Genomic DNA, 19,349 nt, shown 5'->3' with positions numbered 1-19,349 from the left:
CCTCGTGTTACGTTAAATAATGTTTCTGGTAATTTGCATGAGTTATTATTTGATTGTAATTGGTTCCTTACATTTTATTTGTAATGTCTTCTGCCATTTTTCTTTGCACGTCGTCTGTGAGTTCGTTTTTACACCATTCCCTCGTGTCTTTTTGCTGGATGATGTATATCCGTTTTCCATTACATGTTCTCTGTTGCATGTTTTCTGTGTGCTTTTATACATTAACAAGTATTTATGTATGTGATGTTATATGGTTTAGATCTGTTACTCATTGTACAATATTGAGAGTGCGTTTTACGTATTCTGTGTGGAAAATTGCATTTATCTGATTGTAACTAATTATGTACATAACAGTAAATGATAACAAAGATAATTATTATTTATCAATGTTACATAGACAAGTAGGAATTTAGGACACCTAGGTCGCAAAAAATGTCCCCCTTCGATACCTACCACTGTCATAACCACAAGTTGCTCTGGACCTATTAATTAAATGAAATATACATACACCAGGAATACTGGTAAATATATAAATTTGTGGACTGTATATTAAAAATAATAAATGGTTATATTTATACACAATTACATAACAGAAGGAAAATATATCTTAATATCACTCACCAATTTGACTGGAGATTAATGTGTATCATACTCAGAAAACCTCTCTCTAACTAAATCTATGAAAATAATGCTGGCCAGAATTACACACAAATCTAGAGAGCTTATCTGAGGTTCCTGGAGCTGTCTTGTCCAGTCGTCTGATATCTCAAGTTATGCAGGAATGCACATCCACCAGTTTCGCCTCCTATTTGAGAGGTGTCAACACAATTTTAACCTCTAGAGCACGAAAAATTCTTCCCATTACACCAACGTTTGTACAAAATTCAAAACCAAGATGGCGAGTCCCGTCTGCGCAGACACAGGCTTTCCGTTTTCTATGACAAATATTATTAAATACAGTATGGCCATCTATTTACATATAAATACTGAATTTCTGGAAAATATATACAGTATTTTCCACATTCTGTCTGTTGTACGGTATTTTTTGCCAGTTAACTTTAATTGATGTGAGCTGTCTTTAGTTTGATTACCCTCAATGTTGTCAGGGTAATTACCTCTGACTCTTATTTACTTCAGTCATAAACACCTAGTGAATCCTTCGACTAAATCTTTTTCGCCCCTATAAGAAATATTTGTTTTGCTCATGAAACACTTTAGTTTCTAACCTCATTCGTAGATGGGTACCGGACTAACACAGGTGTTTGCTCTCTCCCTTTCCGTCTCTCTCTTTCAGGGAGTCCCCGTGGAGTGTTTCCCTACTTCATCTTAATCATCCGCACTTAAATCATTAGAGTTCTGGGGCATGACAGCATAGTATTACAACTTTATAATGACCTTTCTTGGTCCGTCTCGCATCGTATTTGTTACCTGGTATATGTTGCATGGTTAGTATTGCATCGTACGTATTGTATCATTCTTACATCATCCATGCTATATCATTTTTATCATGTGAATCGTCCATTTCGAATCTCCCGTTTCTTAGTTCTGCGGTATAAATTATTGTACGTGGCCTTGTAGTGATATATAGATACTCTTCACGTGGCTATATGATGAGGTACAAGCATCCTTAACAATGCCAAAATTAACGGCGCTGTAAATGTTCTCATTACTTAAAACATTGGCAGAGTTCACGTAAAAAAACTCTACGGTTCCATCTTCTCATGTTTAATTACTGGAGTTAAAGAGCATCGATTGTTTTTATATTATGTGAAACTAAAGTTTTTTTTATTTTATTTTTAATATGGAAGGGTTCTTCATATTACTTTTACCTTTCTTTACATACAGTGTCTTCTTTCTTATTTGCTGGTTTTTTTTGTATGTTCCATATGGTTCATTTATGAGCATTTTTATGTTCTTCATATTTCTCTCTCTCTCTCTCTCTCTCTCTCTCTCTCTCTCTCTCTCTCTCTCTCTCTCTCTCTCTCTCTCTCTCTCTCTCTCTCTCTCTCTCTCTCTCACACACACACACACACACACACACACACACACACACACACACAGAGGGTTTGGCAAGGTTAGGTTAAGGATCCCTAGCGTTATTGACAAGCTATTTACAGGTTAAGGATTCCTAACTTGATTGACAAGCTAAGAGCTATTACCTACATCAGCTCATTTGAAAGCATTTTTATTGTTATGAGACATGCAAGTAGGGAACAGGATGAAATTGAAGCCATCTGTGGGCCAGCATTTTCATTTGATCAACTGACTTTATCTCATTGACATCATAATGCTGTACGAATGTGTTCCATACTCGAGTCATCCTGGGGATAAATGATCTCGGATGAAGTGATGTTCTGGAGAAGGGTACAGCCAGAGTGAAGTTACTGCTTTCTGCCCGTCTTGTGTTATATAAGCTTGCTTCACGCTGTCCTCGAAGTGGATCCAAATGTGGTACTTTGACAATATTGGCCTTGTACATAACAGTAAGGCCTCCCACATCCCTCCTGTGTTGAAGGCTCTGCTGAAATGACAGATCTATCCAAGATTGGTCCAGGCGAGAGATGAGACGTCTTGTTCTGTTCTCTACTCTTTCATGCAGTCGCAGATGAGAGGAAGGGGGGGGGCAGGCAAACCAAGAAAGTGGAGCATACTCAAGGTGTGAGCGTACTTGTGCCTCATACAGATCTTGCAACCCCTACTGTCAAGCAGATGTGAGATGCGGCGAAGTGCCGTAAGCTTCCTGGCTGCCTTGTTTGCAAGATTTACAATGTGGTTCTTCATGTTCAGTTTGGAGTCAAATTTCACCCCAAGGATATCAACTTCTTCCCCAGGTGCCAACACCCTCCCATTCATCCTTACTACTGCACCGGCATTACCATCATGGTGCCTAGAGACCATCATCATTTGTGTTGACTCAGGTGCAAATGTTACTTGTCATTTATTTCCCCAAGCTGACATAGCTCTTAGCTGGTGATTGATGTAGCTTATAACAGCTGGCATTTCTTCTCTTGGATAAGTGAATGTCAGTGTACAGTCGTTTGCATATGCATTGGATTCTGGGACGAGATGAAGGTCATTGAAGTAGACATTCCATAACAATCGTCCCAGCACGCTTCCTTGTGGAACACTTACCCCAATAGGATGTCTTGTTGATTCCGTTCCATTGAGAACTACACTTAGAGATCTACCATGAAGGCAATCACTGAGGAAACAGCGTAGAGCCTGCAATTCTCAGAGCTTGCTGTTTTGCTAAGAGGCCCCGGTGCCACACTCGGTCGAAAGCACCAGCAATGTCCAGTGCTATCACACAGCTGACTTTAGATTCATCCAGTGACTGGTGCCACTTAGTGGAGAGGTTTAACAACAGATCAGCAGCTGAGTAACCTTTGCTGAAGCCATATTGACGGTCACAAAATATTGAGTGGTAGTCAAAAAACTCTGTCATTTGTCTTGAGATGATTGTCTCAAGGATCTTGCCAGTGATTGACAGGAGTGACACTGGTCTGTAGTTGCTGATTTCTGCTCTGCTCATCTTTTTGTGAACAGGGACTACATTTGCCTCTTTTCACAGAGAGGGCCATTTACACTGTATTAGGTAGTGCTAAAAGATGTGAGTTAGAGGTGCTGTAAGCTGGTCTGCACATCTCAACAATGTTGGGCTTAACTTGTCTGGGGCCACAGCCTTTTATTGGTTTAAGAAGGAAATGCACCTCCTCGTGCCTGTTGTGACACAGTTCTTGCAGCTAGTAAGAACTCTCTCTCTCTCTCTCTCTCTCTCTCTTTTCCAACAATGTGCAGTTACCAAAATCGTCTTTGAGGGAATTAAACCTGGTAATTCTGGAAATGGTTTGAGGCCTTTGAAAGCTTCTACATTCAGTCTGTCAGATTAAAGCAGGATATATTTCTTTACAACACAGCAACAACAACCACAATAATAATAATAATAATGGAGTGTGTTATTCATATTCTCTCTGTGGTAAGGAGAAGGTGACCTTTGGAATAAAGTATCCATTCACCCAGGATACATTTCTGACTTATATTTGCAGTTGACATCCAGCTTAATTCTTGTTTAATGTTAATGATTGCATACACGCAAGCAAGTTGACTGACTCGTTACGCACACACGCAACCGCACACGCGGTTTAGGATCCATGTTTGCACATACATTACGTTCCTTGTCTGCTTCATCCGTGTTGGACCCGCACTCCCCGTCCCCCCCTCCCCCCCCACGCTCTACAAAGACATAACGGTGCAGTTAGTTACCGTCACCTGGAGCTTGTTGAGGCTGCTGGGTAGAGACACAGGGTGGGTGGTGGCAGGGTGCACGGCTTCATGTAGCTTGTTGTGTTGGATGAGCTTGTTTACTTAGTCAGTCCTTTTAGCATGGGGGTGCGAAAGCTCGCACGTCTCTTCTCTCTCTCTCTCTCTCTCTCTCTCTCTCTCTCTCTCTCTCTCTCTCTCTCTCTCTCTCTCTCCTTTCGCTAGCTTGCTCTTGCACTTTTTTGCGCATATTTTCTTATCGTACTTCAAGCTAGTGAAGTTTAGTCTAGGCTGTGTCTCATGATTTGATTAGGTGCCATAAATACTTTCTCTGTTATATAGGTAAAGTTTTAGTTTAGAATAGTGGCGTCATTTCAGTTTTTATTTCTTAACCTTAGACATGAAAGCGATCCTCGTATCTCAAATATAACGATTTAAAAGGGAAAATGTATTAATTATCAAAGGCAAAGAAAAAGTCCTTTCTCAAAAAGAGGTACGATTATTATTGCAATAATTGCTATGATTTTAGATTTTTCGAAAGCTCGCATGATTGACGCTGGATAATAAGTCACGAGCAACATGGAAATTTAGTCCAGAATGTCTATCTTTGCTCCTTCACTAACCTTTCCCGCCTTCCTCTCTCTCTCTCTCTCTCTCTCTCTCTCTCTCTCTCTCTCTCTCTCTCTCTCTCTCTCTCTCTCTCTCTCTCTCTCTCTCTCTCTCTCTCTCTCTCTCTTTTTACACAGGGTTTGACGAGGTTAGGTTAAGGATCCCTAGCTTTATTGACAAGCTATTTACAGGTTAAGGATTCCTAACTTTATTGACAAGCTAAGAGCTGTTACCTACATCAGCTCATTGGAAAGCATTTTTATTGTTATGAGACATACAAGTAGGGAACAGGATTAAGTTGGAGCCATCTGTGGGCCAGCATATTCATTTGATCATTTGACTTTATCTCGTTGACATCATTATGCTGTACGAATGTGTTCCATACTCGAGTCATCCATACTCTAGTCATATCTCTCTCTCTCTCTCTCTCTCTCTCTCTCTCTCTCTCTCTCTCTCTCACACACACACACACACACACACACACAACAAGAAATGGAAAGATGACACATACAAGACTCAAACTTTGGTGCACAAATGCAGACAGAATCCCAAATAGTAGTGGAAACCTGAAGGAGATAATACCTGAAGAGACTAGACATGATAAGTCTTACGGAGCTTACCAAAAACGGTGTTTCATGGTGGGTTTAAAGTAGCGTGGAAGGAAAGGGAGAAGAAAACAGTGGAGTCGAGGAAATGGCAAACTTGGAAATCACATAGCAAAAATAATAATGGTTGGAGTGTTTAAAATATTATTGGCAGTAGTATATAATCCCTCCATGGAACAGTAGGTGACCATGAGAGGACATAAAAACAATAAGATTATGATACACATTTGACAAAGCAGTTGAGACGAGACACCAAGGAGAGCTAAAGCAAAACTAATGATTTTGTGAGATATTAGGCCGCTTAACTTTCTTACCTATTTTTTCCTGTCTACCCACAACCATTATCACAGCTCACCAATTAATGACATAAGAAATAAAGGAAACCATTCGTGTTAACTAGGACGCTCCACAGGGAACCTGGAACACGGACAGCAAAATTCATGGAAAGAATAATATGGTGGTTTATGAACAAGCACAGGATAAAAAAAAAAAGGGGCCGGTGATCATCCAGTGCAAAAACAAAATGATTATGGTACCTATTGGAAATGAAGCTTAAGAAAGAAATAGGAGAGGCACCGATTCAAAAGGGAAAGCCTTGCAAGGAATGAAGAAATTCCCGGAGGCAGTTGAGTCGTATAGAGAGAGAATAAGAAAAAAAACATGTTTTGAGCATCCAAGAATGTCCAGATGCAAAGGAATAGAACAAAATGGCTTGATAAAAGAACAGTACCTGAGAAACAACATAAAAGATGAGGATAATCAGAAAAAGTTGTAAATAAAAACATGCAAGAATAAGAAAAGAAGTGGAGAAACAATTGCATTGCTTTAAAGAATGAAATGGAACCTATACTCCTACATAGCCACCATGAATAGCTCATAATAAGGCCTCTGTCTACTTTACTTTTCCCTGTGTAGACTTTAGACTTATTTATGAAGTTCGTTTACAGTGACGTGAATTCATTGGCCACAGCATATAAATAAAACATCCTGGATGATATACACTTCTCAGTGTATGTACTCTGGATGATATACACATCTCAGTGTATGTACCCTGGAACATACACACCTCGCAGTATACATAATGTTGATGATATACCTCGCGTTGCACATACCCTGCGTGTTTTCACAAGGCGTGGCGTTGTTAGTATCCGCGATGTAAAAAAAAATGCTGAAATATTTATGTTACTCTGACAAGTTACCGGTTCCTCTTTCTCTCTCTCTCTCTCTCCTCTTCAAGGGGGGCTCCTTGGCGTGGTGAAGAGGCTCTTGGTCTGAGGAATTAGCCCTGTCGGTCTTCTTCCTCAGACCGAACCTAATTACCCCCCATTCTCCCCTCCCCTATCCCATCCTCCCCATCCTCCCCTTTTTCCATTCCTCCTCCTCCTCCCCACCCCTCCCTTTTGCCCTTCCTCTTTTTGGCCTTTGGGATTCCTCCCACAGGCGCGCTAGTTCCTAGGTAGGGGAAAGGACACCGGGGTCCATCCCATTCCGTTGAGGTTCTTGGTGGTGGCGTAGTTTGCCGTGGAATCTGGATTGCCTGGGGATGTCCTGATCCCTCTCCGGTATCCCGGAGTAGCTTTGGGTGTCTTTCGGGCGACGGGTGTATCTCTGGAAGCCACCTTTCGGATTCCGGGGGTGGTGGCCGAAGGAGGTATGCTTTGTGGCGGATATCCGGCCACCCTCTCTTTTGTCCACCGAGGTAGCTCGGCAGATGTGAGGTTGCTATCCCGGATTGCTGGTTTACTGGCATGAAGGGTAGGGTATGGCACGGGTTCCATGCTGCATCTGCGCTACTAGAGGTGCTGAGGTCCTCTTGGGCGCGGAGGGAGATTTCCGGCCCTTTCATTCCTCCTGGGAACTATTCCTCCCCGGCAATTTCACAGCACCTTTCAAGGCAGGTGAAATTGCCGACCTAGAAAATGTACAGAGAACTTTCATGGCGCGCATAACGGAGATAAAACACCTCAATTATTGGGAGTGCTTGAGGTTCCTAAACCTGTATTCCCTGGAATGCAGGAGGGAGAGATACATGATTATATACACCTGGAAAATCCTAGAGGGACTAGTACCGAACTTGCACACGAATATCACTCACTACGAAAGCAAAAGACTTGGCAGACGATGCACCATCCCCCCAATGAAAAGCAGGGGTGTCACTAGCACGTTAAGAGACCATACAATAAGTGTCAGGGACCCGAGACTGTTCAACTGCCTCCCAGCACACATAAGGGGGATTACCAACAGACCCCTGGCAGTCTTCAAGCTGGCACTGGACAAGCACCTAAAGTCAGTTCCGGATCAGCCGGGCTGTGGCTCGTACGTTGGTTTGCGTGCAGCCAGCAGCAACAGCCTGGTTGATCAGGCTCTAATCCACCAGGAGGCCTGGTCACAGACCGGGCCGCGGGGGCGTTGACCCCTGGAACTCTCTCCAGGTAAACTCCAGGCTCCCCCCTTTTTTTATTCTTTTTTTTTATTTTTATTTTCTTTTCTTTCTTTTTTTTTCTTAAAAACAAAAAGCAAAGGAGTAACCTAACCATGGAGAACCCAATCCATGAACCCACTACCCCCAGGCCCCTTCTTGATACTGCACCCCATTCTGACCCTGCCTTGTGTTTAGACCACTCTTCGGACACTCCTGATGCCCCTGTACCTCTTGCTGGTGCTGTTTCCTCACCCGCTTCAGGTACCGGGGCTTCGACTGACTCCTTCGATTTGTCTGAACTCCACTCTCCTTTGACTATGCTTCCGGCTTCTCCCTCTATGGTACGGCAATTTTCGAATCGCCCGCCCATTTCACGCCGGACCAACTCCGGTCCTACTCCTAAACGCCAGCGTCAATCTCCTGCTGATGCTCCTTCGTTACCTTCCCATTCTACTCGGAAAAGACCGACACGTCAAGCACTCCCTCTCCACGCTCAGTTTCGGACCACACAATGGACTAAATTCTTTACTTTAAGACCGACTTCTTCTTCTGCCTACCTTTCTGACCATAGTATTGGCAAAGCACTCCTGCATCATGTTGGTAGAGATATTTAATTTTATGCTCTCAAGAGCGGTACGCGCATCGTCACTGTCCAGAATGCTACCCAAGCTCATGATCTTTCTCTCCTTTTGAATATCGATACTACTATCACTATTGAAAAACATCTTTCTCTCAATTCTTGTAGTGGTACTGTCATTCTGCCCCATACCATAGTCCAACAGAATTTCCAGTCATGTGGCAATGACATTTTTGAACAGCTGGAACTCCAGGATCTCCCAATCCTCAAAGTAGACACTTACGTCCTCCCTGCCCGGGGGCGGAGACGTTACCCTTGCAATGTGGCTCGTTTAACTTTTGACAGCCGAGAACTCCCGTCCTCTGTATATGTCACGGGACATCGGTTACAAGTTCGAAAGGTGATACCTACACCGCAACAATGTAGAAATTGCTGGCGTTTTGGTCACCCAGTGAAATATTGCAGATCTATGGCCGAATGCCCAGTCTGTGGTGCCAACGACCATTCTAATACATCTTGCAGTCAACCTCCATCTTGCCTTAATTGTAATGAAGCTCACCCTTCGTACTCCCGCCGTTGCCAGGTCTACTTAAATGAACGTGAAATCCGTTGCCTCAAAGAGGCAGAAGGTCTCCCTTATGCTATGGCAGTTACTCATCTCCGCCTCCAAGGGAGACTACCCCGTGTTTCTTATTCTCGTGTTTCCAAACATCCCCCCACTTCTGGGGTCCCATCTTCTGCAGCCTCCTCTGTTGTTACCCCTCCCATAGCCACTCTGGTATCTAATCCTTTTGCTGTCCTTGGCTCTGACATCCCAACTACAACTCGGTCTGTTCTCACATCTTCGCGTCCTTCCTCACAAGCCCCAGTATCGACAAGACCTTGTACGACACCTAATACCAATCGCCCCTCTACTTCTCAGAAGTCCAAAAAATCCACATTGCTCAAATCTTCTTTGCCTCTTCCTTCCCTTCTTCCACCTCCACACTTTACCTTTCCAGTCTCTGTACCTAGTTCTTCCCCTCTCTCTAGCTCTATTACAAGTGTGGAGATTCACCCTCCTCCTCATACTATGCCTTCCACCCCCGTCCCCTCTCAAGTTTCTCCCTCTTCTGCCTCTTCTGTCCCCCCCCCACACTTCATCTCCAGTCCCTTACACTCTTCCCTCCCCCTCTACTTTGGTACAGTCCATTACTGTCCCAATCTTTACTCACCCTCCTCCTTCTATCTCCAATATGGTCTCCCATACATCTTTGAATTCAGAAACACTTGAAGCCATTTCAGAATATATTGCAGAGACTAAACCTTCAATGGACACTGATTCACTTCCTGTTCCTTCTCTTCCCTCTCCTCCATCTTCACAACCCCATTCTTCGCAACGCTCCGTTCCTTCGCTACTTGAACGTCTTCCAATGCCACCACACGTTGACTTTTCTAACCCCTCTAGTCCGTAGGTGCCTTTACCTACAGATTCCTGGTATTTTCTTCATCGCCAATCATGGCCTATTTACAGTGGAATATCCACGGCCTCAGGGGTAATCGGGGTGAGCTTCAGATGTTGCTTTCCAGGTTTTCCCCTGTTGGTGCTTGCTTAAAAGAACCAAAATTACACTCGGCTGTCTTCCAACCTATCTCAGGCTATAATTTATTGTATTCTTCGGATCCTTTCTCAGATGGGACCTTTAATGAAAGTGCCCTTCTTCTACGCAATGATATTCCGTACTGTCAACTATTTGTCCATACCTCACTGCATTACACTGCAGCCCGTATCCACTTGAATAAGTGGTTTACAATATGTTCTTTATATCTCTCTCCTTCTCGAGCATTTTCTATCCCAGACTTTGCCTTTCTTGTTTCATCCTTACCACCACCACTTCTGTTACTTGGTGATTTTAATGCCCACCATTTCCTCTGGGGGGGGGGTCTCATTGTGACTCACGTGGCATCCAGTTGGAGGCTTTTCTTGCCTCTCACCCCCTCCATGTTTTAAATACGGGTACTCCCACCCATTTTGATCCTCGTACTCATACTCTTGCATCGATCTATCAGTCTGCTCTTCCTCCACTGCACTAGGCTTCACCTGGTCTGTTCTACCGGACTTACATGACAGCGATCATTTTCCGATCATTCTTACTTCTCCTTCCTATTCGCCACCTTTCCGTAGCCCTGGCTGGCAATTTGATCGGGCAAATTGGGATCTTTACTCACACCTCACTGCTTTTAGTGAGGTTCCTTCTTCATCCTCCATTGATGAGCTCCTACACATCTTCTCGACGTCAGTTTATACCGCAGCTTCTCATTCTATACCCCAAACCTCAGGCAGGCATTCTCAGAAGTGCGTGCCTTGGTGGTCTCCTGCTTGTGCTCGTGCAGTACGTTTGAAACGTGCTGCATGGGGCAGGTACCGGTACAATAGAACCGCTGAGAGACTTCTTGATTTTAAGCAGAAGCGTGCGATCGCTCGCCGTGTCATCCGTGAAGCTAAACACACTTGTTGGCGAGACTATGTTTCCACCATCACCTCTGCTTCTTCTATGAGTGCAGTCTGGAAAAAAGTGAGGAAATTGGTAAATACTCTCCTGACCCGGCTCCTGTTCTACGGGTCGCTGGTGTTGATGTAGCAAACCCTCTCGACGTTGCCATTGAACTTGGCACACATCTGGTCCGTATTTCCCGAGGGCTCCATCTATGCCCCTCGTTTCTTTCCTCAAAATCTGCCAGAGAGTTAGTACCCTTGGACTTTTCTACTCTCAGAGAAGAACAGTATAATGTGCCTTTTACACTTCAAGAACTGGAGGCAACGCTCTCAGCTTGCCGATCATCGGCAGCTGGGCCTGACGACATTCATATTCGTATGTTACAACATTTATATCGGTCAGCCCTTGTAGTCCTCTTACACCTCTTCAATCTTATTTGGGCACAAGGAGTTCTTCCCCAGCTGTGGAAATCTGCCATTGTTCTCCCTTTCCACAAACCGGGTACTACAGGACATGATGCCTCCCACTATCGTCCCATCGCTCTTACTAGTGCAGTTTGCAAAGTGATGGAACGTCTCGTAAATCGACATTTAATGTGGTATTTAGAGACACACAACAGTCTCTCCGCTAGTCAATATGGCTTTCGTAGGGGTCGTTCTACCATAGACCCCTTACTACGCTTGGATACGTATGTTCGTAATGCCTTTGCGAATAATCACTCAGTTATTGCCATATTTTTTGACCTTGAGAAGGCATATGATACAACTTGGAGGTATAATATTTTGGCCCAGGCCCATTCCTTAGGCCTCCGAGGCAATCTACCATCCTTCCTTAAGAACTTTTTAACTGACAGACATTTCCGTGTTCGAGTCAATAATGTTCTTTCCCCGGACTTCGTCCAAGCTGAAGGTGTCCCTCAGGGATGTGTTCTAAGCACAACACTTTTTCTCCTTGCTATAAATGATTTGGCCTCTGTTCTTCCACCCAATATTTGGTCATCACTCTGTGTTGATGACTTCGCTATTGCTTGTGCAGGCGCTGACTGTCATCTTATTGCAGTTTCTCTCCAGCATGCGGTCGACCATGTTTCCACTTGGGCCACCACGCATGGGTTTAAATTTTCAAGTACCAAAACTCACCAAATTACTTTCACTAGACGCTCTGTTATCTCCGATCATCCTTTGTATCTCTATGGCTCCCGTATCCCCGAACGTGATACAGTCAGGTTTCTAGGCCTTCTCTTTGACCGTAGGTTATCCTGGAAACCTCACATTACCTCTCTGAAGGCAACTTGTCACAGCCGGCTAAACCTTCTTAAAACTCTTGCTCATCTTTCCTGGGGAGCTGATCGTCGAACTCTGCTTCGCCTACATTCAGCCCTCGTTTTATCGAAACTCGATTATGGTGACCAGATTTATTCCGCAGCCTCTCCTACTACTCTCTCTAGCCTTAACTCTATCCATCACCAAGGATTACGTTTGTGCCTTGGTGCTTTTCGCTCTTCCCCTGTTGAGAGCCTCTATACAGAAACGAATGTTCCATCCTTGTCTGATCGCCGTGATGCCCATTGCCTTCGCTACTATGTACGCTCTCACGATCTCCACAATCCTTCCATTTATAGAATGGTCACCGATATTAGTAGACATTCTTTATTCGTTCGCCGCCCCTGTTTGCTCCGTCCCTTTTCTCTTCGCCTACATTCACTCTTGTCTTCACTTCAGTTACCACCTTTATATGTTCATGTAGCATCTCACTTTTCCCTACCCCCCTGGGAAGTTCCAGCTGTTTGGGTCTGTTCTTTCTCACTCCCTTGCTCGAAAGCTCAACTGCCTACGGTAGCTTCCCGCTCTCTTTTTCTTGATCACTTCCACTCCCATTCTCATGCCACCGCTGTGTACACAGATGGCTCTAAGTCTTCAGATGGCGTCGGATTCGCAGCAGTGTTTCCGGACAGCGTCGTGCGGGGGCATTTACTATCTTCAGCTAGCATTTTTACTGCTGAACTGTATGCCATTCTTGCAGCACTTATTCGTATCGCATCTATGCCTGTGTCATCATTTGTAGTAGTCTCAGACTCCCTTAGTGCTCTACAGGCTATACGAAAATTTGATACATCTCATCCCCTAGTTCTCCGTATCCAACTTTGGCTACACCGTATCTCTACCAAACATAAAGATATTGTTTTTTGTTGGGTCCCTGGTCATGTCGACGTACAGGGCAATGAACAGGCAGACACTGCTGCGCGGTCAGCAGTACATGACCTGCCAATTTCCTATCGAGGTGTTCCATTTCTGGACTATTTTGCTGCAATAGCTACCCACCTTCGCACCCGTTGGCAACAACGTTGGTCAACTCTGCTCGGTAACAAACTTCATTCTATTAAACCGAGCATAGGTTACTGGCCGTCTTCTTGTCATCAGTGCCCAGGTTGGGAGACCACTCTCTCCCGCCTTCGCATTGGCCACACTCGTCTTACTCATGGGTATCTCATGGAGAGGCACCCTGTTCCTCTCTGTGAGCAGTATCAAGTTCCAGTATCGATTAGCCACATTCTGTTAGACTGCCCTCTCTATCAACGAGCACGCAGAATTTACCTCCAACGTCGTCTTCGTTCTGCTACTCTCTCTTTACCTTCCCTTCTTGCTGATGGACCCTCCTTTAATCCTGACTCTCTCATTGACTTCTTGACAACAACTGATTTACTCCACAAACTCTGATACTTTTCGCACTCCCCTCAGCCCTTTCTAGTTCAGTCTCTTGCTGCCCTTTACCCTTTCACCATCCACTACCCCGCTGTTATCCGTAACCTACTACTCATCCATCTCCCTTTTGCCACCTGATGCCCTCGCTTCCTTCCTGCCCTGCAGCGCTGTATAGTCCTTGTGGTTTAGCGCTTCTTTTTTATTATAATAATAATAATAATAATAATCTCTCTCTCTCTCTCTCTCTCTCTCTCAATAGAAATGAGCAAAGTAAAATATTGGACTTCTTGATATATATATATATATATATATATATATATATATATATATATATATATATATATATATATATATATATATATATATATATATATATATATATATATATATATATATATATATATATATATATATATATATATATATATATATATATATATATATATATATATATATATATATATATATATATATATATATATATACAGAGAGAGAGAGAGAAAGAGAGAGAGAGAGAGAGAAAGAAAGAAAGAGAAAGAGAGAGAGAGAGCTGTATAACGTGTTGGTCACAGACCTACGTACATACACAGCTACGAAAATCAGTCACAAGAATAGTCACAGGGCGGAGTAAAAAATATTCAGGTGTGCGTGTTCGCGTTAGTAATATGTCACAGATTACCTCTGCAGATACATAGAATGTGTCTGGCGTTTTAAGAAAGAAGTTTGCCCTTAGTAGCTGTGGGTTGCGTGTAGGGGCGGTGTGTTGTGTGTACAGGCGGTGGGTAGTGTGTAGAGTAGGCAAGTTGCGTGTAATGAAGGCTAGTTGCGTGTAGGCTTGCATAAAGCACTTTGTAAGGTGTTTTCTAACCTACAACAACCCCTTAACTACCTGAATCCATCTTGCAGATTGAACTAATGGAGTAGTTTTGTCTAACTGCTAATGTTGGCCAGTAGAATGATGAGTTGGTTAGCTGGTAGTGGAACCCGGTGGTTGAACTGGTAGTTATCAGGTAGACTGACTTGATTGTTGGACTAAAAGAGTGGCTTACTGTAGTAACTGGTGAAGTTGACTTTGTGGAGTTTACTTGCTGGAGTAACTGATGGAGTGACGTGTGGGGTTAGTGAAGCTTCATACGTGAAGTGTGAATGTTGCTGCCTTGCAACAAAACTTCCTCAAGCACGTATAATGCATATTTGTGAACAAACCCCCATCCTCTGTAATTATGATGCAGTATAATACATCACTGTAATACACAGATGGAAGGAGCTTAACTTTTATTCACTGCCATCTTACGAGATGTTAAGCAACTCAACATGATCGTTTATTTAGGAATCCCCGAATGGGGACCTGTAGATAGTTGCCTTGTTTTCTTGTTATTTTCTTCCTATAACTTTTCGATTTTGTTTCGCTCTTAACTCGAGAATCCCACATCCGATCGGATTAAGATTTTGAACATTTGTGTACTGTAACGAGGACCAGGCTCTAGGAACCAATGGGATGTGCAGGTGCCCTATGATCAAATCTGTTGAACCTATCTCAGCATCCTGGAATGGCTCGGATAGCTTCCAAAACCCTCAGTGGTGTAGTTTCAGAATTTCGTAAAAGTTGCCCTCATTAATTAGATGACGGTGGAGAGTGAAATTAAAGTGTGTAGTTGCAGATTTGACGTATTATATGTAAAACAATGTGGAATTTTTATTCCTGTTAAACCACATTAAATAAATCTCAGTTTAACTTTTCGGAGTGGCGTCAGTATTTAGTGGGCCAGGATAGTGCACATTAAGTTTTGTTTGTATGCAGACAAATATGATAATGCAGTAAAATTGTTAAATAAGATTGGACTCTGAGGAATCCGTGCAATAACTAGAGAATGCATCTTCTGATCGGATTCAAATTTTCTAAACTAGTGTAGTTTTCTGAACACAAGACTCACGCTGTTATGGGTGGCATAAGTCCCAGTTTGCCAGTGTTATTGAATAAATAGAGTTATTCATTTATATTCAGTAATTAAAGAATGCTTTTTCTGATCTGATCCGCTTCACAATATGAAGGACCTGGTAGTGATAAAGTCACAGGATTTCACCTTCGAAGACCACAACAGTGTATCTACCTCATCTGCTAGAAAAATGATATAAGGGATAATGAGAACCTTCGAAACTAGAGACGCCCAGATGATTCTCTTCATATCGCTTTTTCTCTCTAGGCTGGAATACTGCTGTACACTAACTGTCCCCTTCAAGGCAGACGAAATTGCTGACCTGTAGAATGTACAGAGAGCTTTCACGGTACACAAGTACGACAAAGTACCTAAATTACTGAGAACGGTTGAAGTCCCTTGATTTGTATTCCCTGGAACGCAGGCCAGAAAGATACATGATAATATACACTTGGAAAATCTTAAGAGGGATTAGTACCAAACTTGCACACGAAAATCACTGGACAAGCACCTGAAGTCGGTACCTGACCAGCCGGGCTGTGGCTTGTACGTTGGATTGCGTGCAACCAGCAGTAACAGCCTGGCTGATCAGGGTCTGATCCACCAGGAGGCCTGGTCACAGACCGGGCCGCGGGGGCGTTGACCCCCGGAACTCTCTCCAGGTATATATATATATATATATATATATATATATATATATATATATATATATATATATATATATATATATATATATATATATATTATATGTGTGTGTGTGTGTGTACACATTATTCTGCGTTTATTATCAGCCGAAAGGATTCGGTAAAAAGAAAATAGAACCTTGTGAACAGATAACAGCCAATATAATTTTTGAGGTGAGTTATACTGATGACAGCGTTGTCTCTTCTCCTTCCTCTCACCTGCTTCAGGCTCCTCCCCTCTCCACTTTTTTTTTATTTTAATAAGGGAAAAAACGTTAACCCATAGGGGTCACACAGCACCTGGAGCTGGGAGGTAATCCGGTTCGATCCAAGGAAGGGAAAGCAAGTCCACTTCCTTGGATCAAGATACTTCCTCCTCGTCTAACTATAGCTTTCTGGTGGTCGTTTAACTGCAGCCGTCTGGTGATCGTTTACATGTATTTTCCTGGTGGTTGTTTACATGTGGTCATTAAACTAGCTGGCAGGTGCTCGTTTAACTGTAGCTCCCTGGTAGTGTTATGGAAAGTAATCGGTATTTTTATTGTCTGCGGGTAATGGAGTGTGGTCGTTGCAGGTACAACATACCAGAGTAACTACACCAAACTGGCTGCACACGTTGCATAATGCTCGGTGTCATGCGGATTTAGTCACTTAGCCATAATACCAACTTACCTCATAATTTGTAATATTTTAAAATAAATAATTAAACTAAGTCTGCCCGAAATGCCTAGCCATGCTAGGCGTTCTAGTGGTACACTCTGTAATCATTATTTAACTACATGTAAACCACACAATAACCAAATTCTGTAAATTCAACATTGTAATCCTTATAGAGAATAAACTTTGAATTTGAATTTGAATTTGAATAGTCTCGGATAGGCCAGCCCTAGAACGTGTTTAGCTTTCACATGTTTTAGTAAGATAAGATTTTCTCTATTTTGGTAATCTACGTTTGAATTTACAAACAGTATTATTGAAATACTTGTTATAGAAAAATATTGGTGATAAATTGTGCGGTTTTTACCTTGGGTACCTATTCCTTCCTCCCGGGCACCCACCCCCAAAAAAGTAGTGTAACTTCGGTTCAGGTTTTTGCCTTAAGAATTCTTTTTCTGATCGACCTCAGACTTTCACTGAGTGTGTATCTTAGTATAAGAAATGTTATTTGTTTGTATGAAATCACTGACAAGCTGCAACAATTGTTGTTTCTGTTTTTGTTAAGAGCTAAACCCGCAGAAACTAATAACAGCGTTTTGCAATGTAGTTCACATGAGAGGGCCATCACATAATGAGAAAATGATCAAAGTTCTTCCATGCTGTTTTCCAGGCACATTTACCGTCTTATTTACTGCGCTGTCAGCCTCACTGTGTTTCCCTAAAACCAAATTTGTTCGCAGTCTTTTCTGGCGGGGAAAGCGTGTGGCGCCTCGACATGAGTTGCACTAGCTGTTGTTTTCAAGCTATAAACCTCCCATAAGTATGTTCCTGAGTTGGCACTAACAGCCCCCTATCTCTATCTTTACCCCCTGCAGGTGTGTGTGTGGGTGGGCTATGGGCGTGTGGAGGGAGCGTGAAGGAGGAGACTCTAGGACCAGACGCCATTATACAGCTACGCCGCTACGTAGCTTCCACTCTCATCCGTCTCTCCTATGACCTTCGTATGTACCATATTTTATTTATTTATTAATTTGAACATGATACAGAGAAGTACAAGGAATACAATTTTTAAGGTGCAGCATGCCAAAGCCCCTTGTATGCAGAGCATTATGGGCAGGCTTAAAATTAACTTAAGATTAACTAAGCAATGATATATTCAGTGGTACAAAAATTATTGTAAAACAGATAACAATTTAGTACAAATGAGTATTACAAATACAGGTCATATGGTCATTTACTGTGTTGCTGTGTAATCAGTAGAATGGAGTATTCTGTTAGGTAATGAAGTTAAATAGTAACAAAGTTTGATTGGGTCACAGGTTGACATTTATGAGATACAATAATGAGATACATATATGAGATACAATTTATTAGATACAATTATTCAGTATTTATTTAGTTGTGAGTAAGTGATTTTTGAGAAGAGACTTGAATTTATAAACAGACAGTGTTTCTTTTATATTCACAGGTAATGAATTCCAAATTTTAGGGCCTTTTATGTGCATTGAGTTTTTGCATAGCGTGAGATGGACACAAGGAACATCAGAGTGATCTGTGCCTTGTGTTATGGTCATGTGTTCTGTTAAGGTTGGTAAGGAGATGTTTGAGAAGGTTTATGTCAGAGTTAAGTGTTCTATGTATGTAGTAGGTGCAGTATTAAGTATAGATGTTTTGAATTGTGAGTAGGTTTAGTGTTTTGAATATTGGCGGAGTGTGTTGTCTGTAGTGGGAATTTGTTATTCTGACTGCGGCCTTTTGTTGGGTGATTAGTGGTCTGAGATGGTTTATTGTTGTTGAGCCCCATGCACAAATTCCATAGGTGAGATAGGGGTAAATAAGTGAGTGATATAGGGCCAGGAGGGCTGACTGTGGAACATAGTACCATATCTTCGATAGTATGCCTACGGTCTTGGAAATTTTTTTGGAAATTTGTTGTATATGTGTTTGAAATTTGAGTCTATTATCAAGGTGGATTCCTAAGAATTTTCCCTCTGAGTTTTGTGGTAGGTGATCCATTTATCATTATGTTTAGAGACACATCTGTAGCTCTGTTACCAAACTGAATGTAGTAGGTTTTGTCAATGTTTAGAGTAAGTTTGTTGGTCCTCATCCAGGTTGATATTTTCTGTAATTCGGTATTTACAGTATTGGCTAGCATGACTGGGCTCGGGTGAGAGTAGACGTATGTAGTGTCATCTGCAAATAGTGTGGGTTTGAGTAGCTGCAATGCATTTGGTAGGTCATTTATGTATATGAGAAAGAGAAGAGGGCCTAGGACACTTCCCTGTGGGACACCAACTGTAATTGGCTGTGCTGAAGAGTTTGCCCCATTTGTGTACACATATTGGCTTCTGTTGCTGAGGTATGACTTTAGGTAGTTGAGGGAGTGCCCTCTTATACCATAGTGCGACAATTTTATG

The 19,349-nt window shown here is 42.5% G+C and overlaps 1 protein-coding gene across 2 annotated transcripts in view; it reads left to right on the top strand.

Annotated features, from left to right (window-relative positions):
- The window catches only part of LOC128692491 (uncharacterized), a 79,198-nt gene that overhangs the window by 19,031 nt on the left and 40,818 nt on the right, over positions 1-19,349 (top strand). For both annotated transcript variants that reach the window (XR_011392609.1, XM_070089913.1), the window contains exon 3: positions 17,805-17,930. Coding sequence is in view for 1 of the 2 variants with exons in the window: in XM_070089913.1 (XP_069946014.1) it covers positions 17,805-17,930 (126 nt within the window). In the remaining variant the exon portion in view is untranslated. The remainder of the gene's footprint in view (positions 1-17,804; positions 17,931-19,349) is intronic.

Source organism: Cherax quadricarinatus, chromosome 30 (genome assembly GCF_038502225.1).
Source record: "Cherax quadricarinatus isolate ZL_2023a chromosome 30, ASM3850222v1, whole genome shotgun sequence".
Taxonomy (NCBI): Eukaryota; Metazoa; Arthropoda; class Malacostraca; order Decapoda; family Parastacidae; genus Cherax; species Cherax quadricarinatus.
Note: the sequence above shows the minus strand (reverse complement) of the source record. Positions and strands in the feature narration are given on the sequence as shown.